General features: G+C 55.7%; 1 protein-coding gene across 1 annotated transcript; it reads left to right on the top strand.

The window, feature by feature from the left end:
• Positions 1–405: 405 nt before the first annotated feature.
• FOXE3 (forkhead box E3) lies at positions 406–1,390 on the top strand. The gene has a single exon (XM_029230582.1). It carries the CDS (start codon positions 406–408, stop codon positions 1,357–1,359), a length of 954 nt encoding a protein of 317 aa, XP_029086415.1. The 3' UTR covers positions 1,360–1,390.
• The last annotated feature ends 16,189 nt before the right edge of the window (positions 1,391–17,579 follow it).

Here is a 17,579-nt window from a genome sequence, read left to right as displayed (position 1 = left end):
TGGGTGGATTTGTGATTGGCATTGAGCCAAAGGGGTGGAGGTTGAGGGAGGAGCAGAAAGGAAAGGGGGCTGACGGAATCTGGTGGGATGGGGCCGGGGCCGGGGCCAGGGACTGACCCCACGGAGATGAGGAAGGGATGAGGCTGGGTCTGGGGCTGACTGACCCAAAGGGACGAGACCAAGGGAGGGGTGAAATGTTGGGGGGGGGGGATGGGAATGGGGGAGAATTGTCAGCAGTAAGAGTAAGAGGATTGGAAAGGCAAATTAGAGGGGAGGCGCTGGCCAGCGGAGAAGGTCCGAGCCCTCGCCCCTGGTTTGGGGCACAGGGGGAGGGGGCCGTGTCCATATAAGGAGGGTCAGCGGCCCCAGCTCTCTCCGAGAGCTCGGGCAGCCCGCCGCATTCTCATGCCTGGGCGCAGCGACATGGAGCCGCCCGCTGCTTTCTCGGGCTTCCCGGCCCCGCCCTCGGTCGCGCCGTCGGGGCCGCCGCCGTCGCCGCTTGCCGGAGCCGAGCCCGGGCCGGAGCCCGAGGAGGCGGCCGCGGGCCGCGGGGAGCCGGAACCTGCGCCAGCGCCGGGCCCGGGCCGCCGCCGCCGCCGGCCCTTGCAGCGAGGGAAGCCGCCCTACTCGTACATCGCGCTTATCGCCATGGCGCTGGCTCACGCCCCGGGCCGCCGCCTCACGCTGGCCGCCATCTACCGTTTCATCACCGAGCGCTTCGCCTTCTACCGCGACAGCCCGCGCAAGTGGCAGAACAGCATCCGCCACAACCTCACGCTCAACGACTGCTTCGTCAAGGTGCCCCGCGAGCCGGGCAACCCGGGCAAGGGCAACTACTGGACGCTCGACCCGGCGGCTGCCGACATGTTCGACAACGGCAGCTTCCTGCGGCGCCGCAAGCGGTTCAAGCGCGCCGAGATGCCCGCGCTCCCTGCCGCGCCGCCCGCCCCCGCCGCCGGCCCGCCGCCCTTCCCCTACGCGCCCTACGCGCCCGGCCCCGCGCTGCTCGCGCCGCCTCCTCCCGCCGTTCCGGGCTCCACGCCGCCCGCGCGCCTCTTCAGCGTCGACAGCCTGGTGAGCCTGCCGCCCGAGCTGGCGGGGCTGGGCGCCCCCGAGCCGCCCTGCTGCGCTGCGCCCGACGCCGCCTTCCCGCCCTGCGCGGCAGCCGCCTCCCCGCCTCTCTACTCGCCGCCGCCCGACCGCCTGGGGCTGCCCCCGACGCGTCCTGGCCCCGGACCGTTGCCCGCAGAGCCGCTGCTGGCCTTGGCAGGGCCGGCGGCCGCGCTCGGCCCGCTCGGCCCGGGGGAGGCCTACCTGCGGCCGCCGGGCTACGCGCCGGGGCTGGAGCGCTACCTGTGAGCCCTTCCAGCCCGGCGGAGTGGCTCGGGCCCCTCTCCCCCAGGACGGGGCGCTGCCTGGGGCCCCCATCTGTGCCCCCTTGGCTTGGAGCGCACCTCGGAGCTCCCAGTTCTGCTTGATGGACTGAGCACACCTGTTGCATCTGTCTCTAACCCCCATCTCTGGGGAGCCTCCCGCTGTCTCTCCACCGGACTGAATCCCCCTCCCCACCGCGAACTGTAAGGCCCCCGTTTCTTCGCCCTCCACTGTGCACGCCCCCCACCCGCCAGCGCCCTTTTGGGTCCCACGTCTGGAGACCCTGGATCACCACCTGTGAGCCCTCACCTCGGGTTTCTGGTGAACTCCAAGCCTTCTGAAGCCAGACCTTCGATCTCAAGCCACTTCCCGACTGGCTCCTCACTTCTTTAACCTTCCCTGGTGTTTTTATAAGACAAGGAGTCAAACCCAGGTCAGACTCCCAGGTTTATGACTCCCTTGCTGTTGTCCCTTCATCCCCCCACAAGTTTGTCCCCCCCCCCCCCCCCCCCAGTTACCTGTACGTTCTCGGTTTCTTACTGGGAGAGCGCTCCCCTTCCACACAGACGCGCCTGGCTGAGCTCTTGCAGACCCTGAGGACAGTTCTTCATCTCTGAGACAAGCAGCACCAGGGGTTCCTTGACTGCAAGGGGAGTCAGTGGGCTGCCCCACCATATGGAAAACTTGGGACTTGTTAGGTTATTATTTTTTTTTAATTAAAACTAGTTTAATTAAAAAGAAAGAAGAAACCTTCCTCTGGGCCCGGTGTGTCGGCTGGTGACTTGGGGGAGTGGTCTGGGGAGGCAGTGGGGGAGCTTTGCTCAGGATCTTGGGTCACCACATGGGGTGAGCCCCTTGTGAGTGATTAGGCAGAGGTTCATGAAGTAGGATTAGGATGTGATTAAGCCATAGCTGTGCACACAGCAGGCCTGGTAAAATGCCATCACCTGCCGCGGAGGTTGGTGGAGATGAGATGGGGCGTGCAAATGAGTGTATTTGGCCAGTGGGTTTGTCTGCTGTGTGGGATTATTCCCAGCTCCCATGGATAAGGGAGCGTTGGCTACTCCTCCAACAAGGACTTACTGAATGTGCCAAGCACTGGGAATATATCACTAAAGAAATGGGCAAGATCCCTGCCTTGAGGAGCTTATGGATCCGTGGGGAAGAGACATTACCAATCAGTTCTCAGAGAAATGAGACAAGAGCTCTAGAGCCTCCCACTCCAACTGTGGTCCGGGTCCCAGAGACCTGGGAGCTCGTTAGAAATGCGTAATCTCAAGCTCTAACTCAGACCTACTGAATCATCAGATCCCACATTTTAACAAAATTCCCGGGTGATTAGTATATGCACAGTATTCTGGAGGAAAGGCACCGTGCCAAGGCTGGGGCTCAGTTTAAAAGTCTACTCCCTACCTTAAGGAGTGGGACCAGGCTGCAGAACCATACGTGCCCCGCTGGATGAAGCTTGAGTCTGCACCATCAGCTATGTCCCCTGTTTTACCTCCCCTGCTGGATTGGGAGCTGGGGCAGCAGGGACCTGAGCTGACTCATGACTGTCCCCAGCACCAAGGACAGGGCAGCACTGAGCAGAGACTAGGAGGTTGCAGCATGAGGGCGGGAGTTGGCCTTTGACCCTATCTCGCTCTCTGGTGCTGACCCAAATGCTAAGCATCAGGCTTTTCCAAGCTCCTTTGCCCCAGGGTTTTCAGTCTAGTAGGGCCTGGATTAGGTGTGGGGAAGGGCGGGGGAGGGGATCAGTGTGTCTGAGCCCCGGGTGAACGTGATTTGCATGTTGGACGTGCCTGGTGCTCCTCTCTTAGATACAAGAGTTTAAGGCTCCAGGGCAGTGATTGAGGGTGAACGTGGAGCGTAGGCAGCTCGTAGAGAAGACCGGTTCAGGAAATCTGAGAAGGCAGGGAAGGCCCTCTTTGGAGGTAGGGCAGTAGGTATGCACAGTCTTGGTATGAAATACCCTGGATAGACCCTGCTCCCTCAGCTATTAACCCCGGTGGGCAAGAGTCAGATCTAATTTGCCTGATGCATAGTGGCCCTTCACTTAATATTTGATGACTGACTGACTGAGTGAATGAATCCCTAGTGTCTAATATTGTGCCTGACTTACTGAGTAATGATTGGGTTGACAGTACTTTGGCACCTTCTTACCCATTCTCACTTTTAGTCCTCATGGTGACCTGCAAAAGAGGTGAAAGAGGTGGAGGTGGAGACTAGGTCCCCACTGGTCCAATAAGAAAATTGTCCCTCCCCGGGGCCCAACAGGTTATCGAAGATCCTGCCCTCAGTTCTCTAAGGAGTAGAGCTCCACAGAGATGAAAATGCAAACTTTCTTCTGCTCCAAATGGTGTTACAGCCCCTCCTCCTGCCTCACAGCACTTCTTGAAAAATTCCTTCTGAATCCAAAAAATTTCCACGGAAGGGAAGGTGAGGACCCTTCTTACTCTACTGAAGCCAGGAAGTGCTTCTTGAGTTTTGAATTCAATTCCTGCCTCTGCCACGTAGGTCTCTGTCCCTGGGATCTTGAAATAGTGAGGACAAGACGGGAAATGTCTGCACAGAAATACTAGAAAGGTCACTACTGAACTGGAAAATCAGAAAGATTTTATTTCAAAAATGCCTCTTTAATTTTCCTTTATTCAACAGCATTGAGGGCTTACTGTGTGCCAGGCCCTGTGCTGGGCTCTGAGGCCAATACAGATACAAATACGAGAGTGTTTATGCCCTTACGGAGTTCATTGTCTGGAAAGCTACATGTCATAGAGTGCCTTAAGAATTTTGACACCTTGGGAGGTGTTGAAAAAACAAAACAAAACCCTAATTCAATTCTGTCTTTAAAAAATCACCAAGTGGGACTTCCCTGGTGGCGCAGTGGTTAAGAATCCGCCTGCCAATGCAGGGGACATGGGTTCGAGCCCTGGTCCGGGAAGATCCCACATGCCGCGGAGCAACTATGCCCATGCGTCACAACTACTGAGCCTGCGCTCTAGAGCCTGTGAACCACAACTACTGAGCCCGCATGCCACAACTACTGAAGCCTGTGCGCCTAGAGCCCGTGCTCCGCAACAAGAGAAGCCACCGCAGTGAGAAGCCCATGCACCGCAACGAAGAGTAGCCCCTGCTCACCGCAACTAGAGAAAGCCCGCGTGCAGCAGCGAAGACCCAGTGCAGCCAAAAATAAATAAGTAAATAAGTAAATAAATTTATATTTAAAAAAACAACTGATAAAGAAGGGGCGAACACGCAAAATAGTCATTCTCACATATGAAAGAAGATGCAGAGCTCCTCAATGAAATATCAGCAAATTGAAGCCAGTAGTGTATTACAAAAATGCACAGTCGAGCAGGTACAGTTTATTCCTGGAATGCAGGATGGCATTATTAGAATTCTTAGCTCCACTTAATAGATGATGAAATTGGGGCTCATAAGGTTAAGTGACTTACCCAGGTCAAGCTGCAAAGTAACTGACTCAGAACTGGACTCCAGTTTCCCCTGGCTCCAAAGTCATTCTCTTCCTCTGAGAAAGAGGCCAGTGGAGGTGGAAACTTAGATGGAAAGCCCCAGACACCAATAAAATTCCTCAGCTCACCCCAATATCCATGTCCCCACAACTCACACCCACAGTCCTGATCTTGAAAGCTACTTTTCCAAGCCAAATGACAAGTTCTGGTTTCCTTTTTCTTCCAGTTTTCCACTTCCTCCCTCTTGGACACTTCCCCTCTCTCTCCCCTTTCCCTGAACTCCTCTCTCTCTCCCCCCCCTTCTCCCCTCATTAATTTTGTGGAGACAAAAGCGCCACCTATTGGCCACCTTGTATGCACCTGATTTGAGCAGGAAATCAGTGGAAGGAAGCCAGGATCCATTTGGATGCTATTTTGGGCTGGGGGTGGCTTCTGGTGGCTGAAAGGCACTTGCTCATGGGGAGCCCAGTGATTTGTTTTAGAAGAGGAAAACTGGCTGTAGTTCCCACCTCCCCTGGGAAGCCCTCCCAGATCTTCTTTCCTCCCCCATTCTTCTTGGCAGCCCTTGATGCTGACCCATTGTAGAAGGGCTTGGAAAGTGGGTGGGGTGGGCAGTCCTAGGCGCAGAGGATTGATCCACTCTGTTAAGAGGGAAAGAGAAGAAAGCGTGCTGGGCTGGGGTCAGAAACCTGGGGTCTAGTCCCGGGTCACACACTTAGACAAGGCATTTCCTTTCTCTGTCCTTCACAGCAATTCACAACTCTCTCCAAGGTCCCTGCTTGTGTGCCCCTCCCCAGCTGAGGACTCAGAGCTGAATCAGACACTGCCCTGTTCAGAAGAGTCAAGTATCAGCGGGTGACAATAGAGTGTGCGGAGTGCTGACAAGATGAGGGAGCTATTAGGTCACTTTGGTCACTCACCAGTTTGGGTCTCTGCCCTGAGCCCAGCCTCAGGCTCCTTTGAAACAGGGGGAGTGTGCCCTGGCCTCTCTGCCTGGGTGGGATGGCCTTTGTAACCAATCAAGCCACTGCGACCGTGGGTAAGGATATTCTGACCCGCCTGGCTGGGGGCTTACCAGGACAGGGTCTGTGTCTTTTCTGTCCACTATCTCCCTCACTGGGCAGCCTGGCCAGGGCTGGGCACACCTGGCTTTGGCCTGAGATACCCCTTGTCTAGAGGCTGGACTTGGGGTTTAGAGGATGAAGAGAATTAGAGACAAGAGGCCTGAACCCTGCTTCAGGGAGACACAGGCCCCATCTTGGGCATCAGACCACCTCCCTGAGTTGAGGAGGGGCTGGGGCTTGGTGAGTTTCACAAGGAATTCTTCCTGGAGGAGGTGAGCTTGGTTTGGGTTTTGAAGGAAGGGAGGGGAGAGTCTGCTGCTCCAGTTCCTATGAAATCCCCTTTCCTCAATCCTAATCCTTGTCCAGACTGGCAAACTGAAAAAGTCTGACTACTTCCAAAGCCATTTAGGTGGGACCAAGAGGTCCCAAGGACAGAGGGCTGGGAACAGAAGAGAAGGAAGGCAAAGAAGGAAGGAAGTCTGGGGTCCTAGCCTCCAGACTCCCTACTGCTCTGCCTGAGGGTGGCAGGCCAACGCTCCCAGGTACCCACTAGGTGGGGCTCTGACGTCCCTGCTTTCCACACTGCAGCCGCCACCCATTTCCTCAGGACGGAGCCCAGAGAGACTGTTCAGTGCACAGCAATGGTTTTTATTACTCTTATGTGCTGCACACTCGGCCTTAGTTATTGGAATGATTCCACTGTTTCTTTTAAAGTATTTATTTAATTGTTAAATAGGCAATACATTTACTTGCCTTTGAAAGTATAAAAAAGTATTCAGTGAAAAGTCTTTCTTCCATTTGTGTTCCGTATTTGCCCCAACAGGTAATCAGTTATTAGTTTTTAATTCATCCTTCTAGATATTTTTGTTGCATATACAAAACAAAACAAACACACATTATTTTCTCCTTAAAAAAACAATTGGAAGCATAATATTTACACTGTCATGTATCTTGACTTTTTCACTCAACAATATATCTTAGGGGACTTCTCTGGTGGTCCAGTGCTTAAGACTCTGCACTTCCACTGCAGGGGACACGGTTCCATCCCTGGCTGGGGAACTAAGGTCACCGCATGCTGCATGGCACGGCCAAAAAAACAAACAACAGCAAACCCACCCCCCCCCCAAATATATCTTAGAACTCTTTCCAAATCAATACATAAAGAAATTCCTTATTCTATTTTACACAGCATACTATTCCCTTATGTAGATGTGCCATTATTTGCTTAATAAACCCACTGTTGATGGGTATTTGCATTGTTTCCAACCTTTTGACATTCCCAAACCAGCCACAATGAGATCTCGTACATATATCATGTGTGCAGGTATATTTGCAGGAAAACTTCCTAGAAGTGCATTTCCACACAGCCCTTATCAAGACACCAACCTCCCTGTGTGGTCACAATGGTTCTTTTGGCAGCTGTCCTCTTTTATTTATCAAAGCGACCCTTAGTGACTGTGGTCAGAATTTCACCTTCTCAACCCTCACTGCCCTCCTCCCCAGTGGCCTTCCCACAGATGCTTTGGCCTCTGGATTTGGGAAGGCCGGGCACTTGCCACCTCCACCTGGGTGGGGTCTGTGCTCTGGCCGTCAACCTGTGCAGGGTGATGGCCCCTTCTCCCTTCTAGCCCCCAAGCCCTGGGCATTATTGACAGGTGCAGGGAGCTAGCTCTTTGGACCTCTACTGTTCCAGCCTCCAGGCCTCCTGCCAGATGCTGCCGTCTCCCCTCCTGGCCCTCCCCATCCGGGCTCCAGTCATGACTCCCTTTTCCTGATCATAGAATCACATCCTAAGATCTGCTCCTCTCTGGCCTCGGATTTCCCATTTCATTGTTTCTAATACCCCAAAACTGAGTAGCCCCTGCTTTGTGAGACAGAGTGGACAAGGGAAGATCAAACAGAGCCCCTTGAGAGGCAAGCATGTGACTAAGGGGAGACAAACTCCTGGCTGAAAGCAAATCCCTCCACAGCCTGGGAACCTTGGGGGTCATCCCAGACCTGTGACCTCAGCTCATGTGGCAGAGAGCATGCCATTCGGGGCTGACCTGGGCTGGAATGAGAAAGAACCTGGGTAAGGCCAGGCTGTGCAGAAACATGATAATTAGTATTGCTGTGAATGGTAATTGCTCACACTTGGAATTATAGGTAGGGCACAGTAGTTAAGAGCCCTGATTGTGGGGCTTCCCTGGTGGTGCAGTGGTTAAGAATCCACCTGGCAATGCAGGGGACACGGGTTTGAGCCCTGGCCTGTGAAGATCCCACAGGCCGCAGAGCAACTAAGCCCGTGTGCCACAACTATGGAGCCTGCGCTCTAGAGCTCGCGTGCCACAACTACTGAAGCCCATACGCCTAGAGCCCGTGCTCTGCAACAAGAGAAGCTACTGCAATGAGAAGCCCGCACGCTGCAACGGAGGGTAGCCCCCGCTCACCGCAACCAGAGAAAGCCTGCACACAGCAACGAAGACCCAACACAGTCAAAGAAAAAAAAAAAAGAGCCCTGATTCTGGATCCAGACTGTCCAGAACAGAAGATGCACTTCTCACATGTCAGATGAGGATACTGAGGACCTGGGAGGGACAGAGCTTACACAGGAAGAAAGGGGCAGGACTGGGAGAAGATCCCAGGCCTCGGGACTCAGGTGCAACTGCTCTTCTCCAGTCTCATGGACAAAGCAGGAGGAGGTGCATTCTCTTGGCAGCTTGGAGCAGGCGTGCTCAAAAATGTCAAGGTTGAAGAGAGCGAGGAACCTCACAAAGGCCTCCTGACTCATAGTTCGCTCCCACTAGAGTACTGGGTCTCAGGAACCCCTGTGAGGTAGCGCTAGGAAATCTCCTTGGTCTCTGTCTCCAACCCAGCTATCTGGATACTCTACAAATGAGAAAACTGAGGTTGAGATTATTTGAGACTAAGAAGTGGTGAGAGCACAATTAAGACCCAGCTCTAAGACCTGTACTCCTTCTGTTACACCTGGATGCCTCTAAGACTCCTGCCCAGTGATTATCCAGCCTCTACTCATGCATTTCCAGTGATGCGGAGCTCACTACCATCAAAGTAGCAGATCGAATCTCTGACGGACAGCCCTGTTGGAATTTTTTCCTTCCGTGGAGTCACAGAAATTGAGTCTCTTTACAACCTTCAGGCTCCCTTTTGCCTTGGCCTTTGTGTTCCAGGTCAACCCTGCAGAGGTTTGGAGATGGCAGCTGTGTCAGCCCCGAGCCCTTTATTCTCCAGGCTAACACCCCAGACCAGGCCTTTATGTCTATGGGACGTTCCCCCACCCCTCCCTGTATTAATTAGGGTTAAGTTCAGCTGCGAGTAACAGACACCCCTCCCCCGGAACCTCGCCAACCAAAGAAAATTCCACAACAGTGGCTTAACCAAGATTGAAGTTTGTTTCCTTTTCACATAAAAGTCTGTGCAGGCAGTTCAGGATGGTGTGGCACCTCAACGGTCTCAGGAACCCAGGATCCTTCTTTCCCGTGGCTCGGCTGTTTGTGAAGTTAAACTCAACCAAGCAGAAATTTGATGCAACCGACCTTAAGCAAAAAAGGGGAATATCTTTAGAATATGTGGGAAGTCTAAGGGTTCTAGTTTCAGGCAGAGCCAGAGGACTTAACATTGTTACTAAGCTGTGTCCCTTTAGGGTGTTTTCTTCTGTGGATGGGCTGTCAAACAGCTCTCTCCACAGGACAGGAAGGATGGTTGCTGGCAGCTAGGCCTACGTGCTAATCTTCTGATCCAAAAGGAGAAGCGCCCCTCCCAGAGCCCCAGAGTCCTTATATCCTGGCGTCTCAGAGTCTATATATCGAATCTTGTAGAAGGAGTGATTGGCTCAGCTTAGGAAACTTACTCCTGCCTAGACCTATCACCAGGCCTTGGACGGGCAATGCTATGTTTGATCCAGACAGGTTGCCTGTCTGCTCCTGGAGGTAAGTGTGAGGGGTACAGAGATTGGACAGTCCCATCAGGACCACATGGAATACAGGAGGGGAGGTGTTACCCAACAGAGAGGTGGGACATCTCAAAACTGAACATGTTCGGCTCACTATGCTAAGGAGATTGAGTTTTGTCTCATAAGCAATGGAGAGCTCCTGGGAGATTTTGGCAGGGTTTGGCTGGTTTGATTGGTCAGAACCATTTTAAAAGAAGGAAACTGAGGTAGAGAGCATGAGAGAGAAATCCAGTGACTTCTGGGGTCAGGGACCAGGGAATAACTCTCTCTGATGGGGGCACACATTCTCCTCCCTTCAGGGATGGGGACTGATGGGGGAGAAACAATGTCTGACCTTAGAGAACACGTACCTCTGTTGATGACATAAGCTAGATACAACCTTATCTAGAGTCGCAGAGTGAGAAAATGTTGTATGATTCACTCATTCATTCATTCACTCATGTTTCCACATATCTAACATTAATTGAGTACCTATTATGTGTTGGATTTTGTGCCTGGCAGGAGGTTGAATGTTTAATGATGATGAAGATAGTGATAAGAAACATTTATTGAGCTTCCTTCAAAGTTTCAGGCACTGGGCTAAGTGCCTTCTATGCACTATCTCATTTAATCTTCACAACAACAAATGAGGTAGGTACATTATTGTCCCCATTTTATAGAAAAGGAAAGATGAGGATGAAGACAATATAATGCCTGTTCTCAGGAGCTCACAGTCTACAGAGGGTGACGGACTAGAAAACAAATCATGACGAGAGGGAATTAGCATTTTGTGAGCACAGAGGCAGGAGCCCCTCACAGCCTGGCCAGTGTGGGGTGTTATCGGGGGAAGCAGCTTATAAAACTTGACATTTGAAATGGACAGAGGATTAGGAGGAATGAGCCAGGAAGGAATGAGCTGCATGCAAAGCTGAAGAGGTGAGAAAAAGCAAATCAGAGGTAGTGTAGTGCAGGGGTTGGCAGTGAGGCTGGAGAAGCAGGCAGGGGCCAGGCTGCCTGGTAGCCTGTGCAGAGAAGCACATGATACCCAGAAGGAAAGCATCTCTGAGGAGGCCTCAGGCTGCCAGGCAGGTATCACTGGAGCCTCATACAAATTACATGCAAATCACCACCCTCCCCCCACAGCTTCTCCTTTAACTTTCTAACTGCAAGCACCAGAAGGCCTCCTCCTGCTGATCTGGGATCTCGGAAACATCCTCTGGGTATTTATTAATGCCCACTCTCTCCTTTTCCCTGGCAGAGGGGAGGGTGGTATTTGCCTGAATTGAAGCTGTCTGCAGCCTCCAGCAGACGTGCCTGCTGATGTAAGACACTCAGCCAACCCCTGAAATATGCAGCCCTTCAAAGTGGTTTGGGAGTTGGGGGAAGGAAGAGTCTGACCTTCCAGGGCAACTTTGCCCTCCCTTCCTTCCTTACTACCCGGTCCTGCAACAGGAACCCGCCCCCTGCCTCACCCCATACACACATACAGACACACACACACACAAGTTCCTTTTTGCATTTCCCCTCCCCATTCTGGTGAAATGGAGAGAGCTCTGGGCTGAGTAATGGGAGACTAGGGATCTGGTTCCACCTCTGCAATCAATTTGCTGTGTGACCTTGGGCAAGTAAGCCGCTCTCTGGGTCTCAATTTCCCCATCTGGGAAAGGAACTTTGAAAAGCTACAGTCCAATTTTGGGATAAATGACTTCATTCTTTATTTACTGGTGGGGTGGGGTGGGGAAGAAAAACAGCACATCCAGCGAGGAATGCAAAGGGTGGGTGGAGTGGATGGACTAATGGTTTCTTTGAAGAAGGGGAGGCAGGAAGCAGGTGGGTCGTGTAGTGCAGTGTACTGCTGGAGTAGAGGTTTCAGGCTTTAGCTTCTGAGGACCTCAGAGCAGGAAGAGGGGAAGATGAGTTGGGTTCTCAAAAAGGCTTCTTTCTGGAGAAGGCGGGATTTGAGCCAGGATTTGAAGCCTGGGTACAGGCTGGGAAAGGAAGCAAGCATGCGCAAAGAGGAGTCTGGAGGTTGAGTCTCTGGGTGACTTTGCCAAAGGAGTGGGGTGGGGAAGGGGCGCTTTGGTCCCAGACACGGTCGTTCAGTTCCTGCCTCTCTGCGTGAATGCGCGGTTCCTCCAGAGGTCGCTGTTTCCCAGGAATCCGTCACCAGCGTCCGCGCCGCAGGGCCAGAACTCCCGCTGGTCCCCTCGCTCGGCTTCTGCGGGGCTTCTGCGACTCCGCAGCAGCTTCGGAAGGCTCAGGCCCGGCAATGTTTCCCCGCCCGCGCGGGGGCTTACCGCTTCACCAGTTACCCTGCCGGGGGCTCCGAAAGGCTAAACGTGACTGCGTGTGTGTGCGTTCGTGTGTATAGGGTAGGGGACCTAATTCGGACGGCTCTGCACGCCCCTCCCTCCCTCGCCGCCCCAATTCCGGTCTGCGAAAGGCCGTCCGGTTCCCGAGGCCACTGCTGCCCTCGCAGGCGGCGAGGAATGGGTAGGAAGGAGGCGGCCGCTGCAGTTTTCCTGGCTCTCCGCTCGAAGCCCCTGTACCCTCTCCTCTCTCTCCTCGCCACTGTCCCAGCCCCCTGCCCAGGCTCGCATTCTCACATCCTCCTTCCCTGCCGGGGTCACGCTGTGGCCCGAAGTGGGTCTGCAGCCCCCGACCAGGTCGCACCCCTTCAGGACCCGAGGTGGAGCTGTGGGCCTGGCTGGCGAGCCTTCCAGGGCTGTCCCCGTCACAGATGTGCGGTCGTGAAGGGAGAACTCGGCACCGGCGCCAGTCGCTCAGGGACGTACTTGGGCACACAAAGCCACCGTCGCCCGGAGGGGCAGTCACACGCGCGCGGACCCGGCAACACAGGACGCACTTAGACAGCAGGGCACTTTGACCTGAGGCCCACGCTCTGACACACCTGGAAGCGTTCCCTACTCCCCTGGCCCGGCGGCACATCTCCCACGCGTGTGGGGCCTGCCCTGCCCCGGTCACTGCGAAGCCGGCGCACCAAGTCGGGCGGTTTGGGAGCCGCGCTGTTTTCACCCTCTCCTAAGCCCGCAACCCTCTTCCCGCGAACGAACGGGAGTGCACCGGCTCCGAGGCGCCCTGGTCCAGCAGCGACCGCGCAGTGCTGCGGCCGGAGGGTGCTCGCGGGGGCCCCGACCACGTAGCCAGGGGGCGGTGGCCGTGCACACTTGGAAGAAGAGAAAGACTTTTCCTCCAGGAGGTGGAGGGTACCCGAGCTGTGAGGGGCCGCAGAGGCGCCGACCCCTGAGCCCGCGCCTGGGGGTGAAAGAGCACACGCGGAGGGCCCTGCCGTTTCTGTGCTCAAAGAGGGGCCGGCCTCTCCCTGAACTCCTGTGTGTGGGGAGCCCCGCCGCCTGCAGTTCGCCCCTGCAGGTCACACAATCTGGAGTCTCCCGCCTCCCACTCAGGGCCAAGAGAGTCGATCGCCTTTGAGCAGGCGAAGATGTGGAGGAGAAAGGAGTCGGGAGATGAACCCGCTGCGGCCAAACAACCGTCTTGCTCCAGAGCTGCGGCCACAGGGAGGGACGGGAAAAGGGGGTGGCTGCGCGGGTCTCGTCGCTTTCCCTGAGCCTGGCCACGTTTGTGAATAAAATTAGAGAAGTGTGCAGGCGTGGGGTCCCCTGCCCGGCTCAGGCGGAGCTTTGCAGCCCGGCTGCACCGAGGGCGGACCTCCGCGCTCGCTGCACTTGAGCCCTCGAATCCTGGGAAGGCAGAGGGAAATCTCCGCGCTGCGCCCCCGCCTCCAGCAAGCTCAGCGCCGCTCTCGGCCGGTTTTGCGATTGACTTAATTACATTCTCATAACCATCCGAGAGTTCTCCTTTCCCGCGAGGCGAGGAGAACAGCACGTCTACAGGGAGCAAAAGAAGGGAAGGGAGGAGCCTAAGGGGAGGGACGCCATTGACAGCAACACATCGCAATAAACACGCAACAACCTCTCCCCGGTGCTCCGAACATTTTGGAGTGGAAAACCCCTGAACAGGCGCCCCCCAAACGCATCCTCCCAATCGTTTCTGAGCTGCTCAGGGGAGGTGGCTAAATAGTGAGATAGAGGAAGGAGGGGGACTGGGAACTACCAGTGACATTGTAACCAAGACCTGCTAAATCTGTCGCCTCCTGCTTCTTGGAGGCTGCAGGCATGGGTGCTGGTGCCCGGGCTTCTGGGAGAGCACCCAGTTTTTCGCGGAGCGGAGTGATAGACTCACCCGGGGACGCACACACGACCCGAAGACGTCAGAGAAGCTGAGCCTGCAGACGGGAAAGCCTGGAGCCACGGGAGACGGGCAGGAAACTAAACGAATCCCGAATACCGGGTCGCCCTTCTCCCATCCCCAGTGCATGTACTTCTGGCATTGTTCAAAACAAATTTGCCCAGAGCCTCGGGAAGAATGAGAGGCTCCCAGAAACAACCCTCCCCAGGCAAGAGTCGAGCTCGTCCAGGGGTTAAGCAGAGTTACTTGGATAAATAGAGGAGCTCTAGACTGGGAGCCTGGACATCTGGGCCCAACTCAACTCGGGGGCCCTTCAAAAGCCTTGCAAGTCACTGGATCTCCTGGCCCTCAGTTTCCACTCCTATAAAACTGTGTGTGTTTTTAAGAATCTGGAGAATTTCTTAAGAATCACCTTGCAGAATGGGTTGGGGGGCCATGTCCCCTTTCCTTAACCTGGGTCTCAGCAGCATGGAGTGTGCAGCAGGGCCAGGCAGAGGTGGGGGCTGGTGGCTGCAGCCGCTCTATAGAGAAGTAGAGTCCTGACTGGAGCAAGAACCAGGATATTTGGGCAACAAATGCCTCAGCTAGTCTTACCCTGAACTTGGGCAGGGCGCTGGAGCGTGGGGAACCAGGAGAGAGTGCTGGCAAAGAAAGAAGCTACTGGTTCACATTTGCCGTTTTAGAAATGAAGACATTTAGAAAGTGAGATGGAGAAGCATGATGTCAATGCTGATTTCCCTCCATTTACTTAGACATTAGCAGAGCTGAGCTGGGTTGGAGCTGGTGTGTATGTGGTGGACGGTGAGTGTCAGAGAGAGCTCCATGTAGTAATGAGCAAGCTTGGGGTGTGTGTAAGTTTGCCAGATAAAATAAATCTGCTAGATCTAGCAACGCTGGGTATCTGAGTTTATCTGGACTCATGCAAAATATCAATACTTCTCTCCAAGGCCTTCCCCCCGCCCCCGGAGGGACCTATCACCTAGGAAATTCTGATTCCAGGACCACTAGTCCCTGTCCAATTTCCTGACAATGGTTTGAGGACTGGACCTCTTCTTTTTCCCAAGGACAGTCTTTTTATGCAGACCCAGCATACTGGGTGGATCCCCTTGGTCTGAGGTCCCAGAAGGGGGTGCCCAGTGGACGTGCTCTCACGGGATATGAGCAGCCAGACCTGCCTTCCACTCTCTTCTGCTCCTAGCCGGATGGCTGGACAGGATGGAGAACTCTATCATGAGGATTTCACGACAAGGGTGCACCTGGCCATGCTCTATCATGTTGTAGGAGACTGAGTCCTCACCCGCCCACCCGCTCACTGAGGGCTTCTGTTGCCCCACCTGTGGAATGCACTACATCGGAGACTACTGTTGGGTGAAAGGGAGATTTCATCCACCCTCACATGACCCTGCTGAGATACAGCCTGCAGAGGCTGCAAATCCCCTCCCACCCCACTCCCAGCACTTATCTACAGAGGACCTAATTCAGCACTGGAGAGGATTAGATAGCAGTAACCCAGTCCAGGGCTAGACCATGGTTTGAGACCCAGGTGGGAGGCGATACCACCCCTAACCCGTTTCTCTCTCCCCAAGAGTCTGCAAAGTGCCTTCAATACCCTCCTTCGTAAGTAGCCTAGAATGACATGGCTACGTTTACACATTAGTCAGGGGGTGGCTGTTTTTAACCTCATTTTTACAGAGAAAGAAACAAAGACACAAAGACTTATAGCAACGTATTACAGAACAGGTAAGTACTGAAACCAGGACTGGGATCCCAGCAGCCTGGCGCCAGGGGCTCTTAACTTCTATTCAGAGCAGGAAACTGAGGCTGGGAGGGGGAAGTAAGTTGCTGACTGTCCTACAGCCTGGGACAGCTGAGCGCAGCCGGGTCTCGCGCCTCGCATGCCCGAGCTTTGACCACGGCGGGGCGCTGTCGGGGCAGCAGCCCGTCCATCGGCTCAGTACTTGACCACGTCCAGCGCCCATCTCCCCTGTCACCCCCAGAGGTTGAGATGGGCCCAGTCTGAGCTGGAGCTACTGGTTGCTGGGTTCCTGGGGGGAGGCCAGGGGAGCAGGAGGACTATGGGCAGGACCCCAGCTGGCGAGAAAAAGGGCACAGGACCAAACACCGTGTGCACAGGATCCTGAGAGATGAAGGCAACACTGGCTTGCGGTTGAGGTCAGAGTTCATTGACGGACGTCTCGGTGGGGGTCCTGCTGCCTGTCTGTAGAGCCTGCAAGACCGGCCAGAAAAGAGGGGAGTGGGGAGGAGGGCTAGTGGCCCTGCAGTGCGACTGGGGGTGGGAGAAACGACGAAATCGAGCGAGGGATTCTCGGACCCACGAACAGACATCCAGATAAATGCAGGGTTTCCACAGTAAACAGAGGCAGAGATTCACCGAGGGCGAGAGAAACACAGAGTTACAGGGCTTGAGTGAGACAAACGGATACCAAGACAGAAAAAGGTCGGATACAGGCAAACTCGGCGATGGACCGGTCCGCGCTCCCAAAATACAACCGAAGCGCCCCGGAAAAGTTCTAGGAAGCGGGCAACGGGCAGGCGGAGCGCTCCCCGGGTCTCCCCGCACACACTGCCGCGTCTGGAGCCACGCGGCGCGGCGACGGGATGGGTGGCGGGGTCCCGGCCTTGGAGGGGAGGAGAGGGGCGCAGCCGGAATCTCTCACCTCTCCGAGGCCCGAGGCTGAGAACGCCAAGTGTGCTCCTCGCGATCACTCAAGTGCGACTGCCCTTGGGCCGGAAGCCGCTCGGGCTCCTTCGGGCCCCCCTCCGGCGGCGTTGGTCCGGGCGTCTCAGGCTCCGCTGGCGCGCCAACTGCGCTTCGGCCTTGGTGGCCCGGGCGCTGCCTTGGGGAGATGATGGGTGGGGACTGTCGCTACTACTCCCACCTCCGGCTGGAGCCCGCGTGAACCTTAACATCCAGGGCTAAGCGCACTGAAGGCAGCGGCCCCAGGGAGCGGAGGGTTTGCGGGATCTGCGGGGAAAGGAGGACCCGCCTCGAGCCACCCGAGCCGCGCTCCCGCCGCGGCGGCTGTTTGTTCCCGCCGGGGCCCTCCGCGGAGGCACTCCGCCCGCCCCCGCCCCACCCAGCTCAGGGAGCTCCGCCCCGGGCTCGCGTTCTTCCGCCTTAGGCTGCCGCCAGGCGGGAGGAACTAATTTACCGACCTCCCCTCCCGGGGTAGGGGGGCGGCTGGGGGCCGAGACCGGCTGTGTAAGGGAAGGCCTCAACTCCTTCCGCCCGCGCCCGGGGCGCAGGCCCCCGCTCGGTTTCCCAGGGCAGCGGAGAGAGCCGCCCCCAGTCGGGTGCTCATCGAGAGGTGAGAGCGGCCGAGCGGGCCACGAGGGGGCGCTGCGGAGCTGGGGGACACCCCTCCCTGCCAGCCTCAGTCCCCCGCCCCCTCCCCGCCCGCGCGCAAAACACACTCGCCCCAGAGGCAGCGCGGCGGAGCCCGAGCCGCGGCCGGAGCGGAGCCGGAGAGCGGCGGTGGCGGCGGC

This window comes from Monodon monoceros, unplaced genomic scaffold (assembly GCF_005190385.1).
Source record: "Monodon monoceros isolate NGI ecotype Baffin Bay Population unplaced genomic scaffold, NGI_Narwhal_1 Super_Scaffold_18, whole genome shotgun sequence".
NCBI lineage: Eukaryota > Metazoa > Chordata > Mammalia > Artiodactyla > Monodontidae > Monodon > Monodon monoceros.
Note: the sequence above shows the minus strand (reverse complement) of the source record. Positions and strands in the feature narration are given on the sequence as shown.

Excerpts from the sequence above, each read along its gene's own strand:
- FOXE3 (XM_029230582.1), top strand. The coding sequence starts at position 406 with ATGCCTGGGCGCAGCGACATGGAGCCGCCCGCTGCTTTCTCGGGCTTC.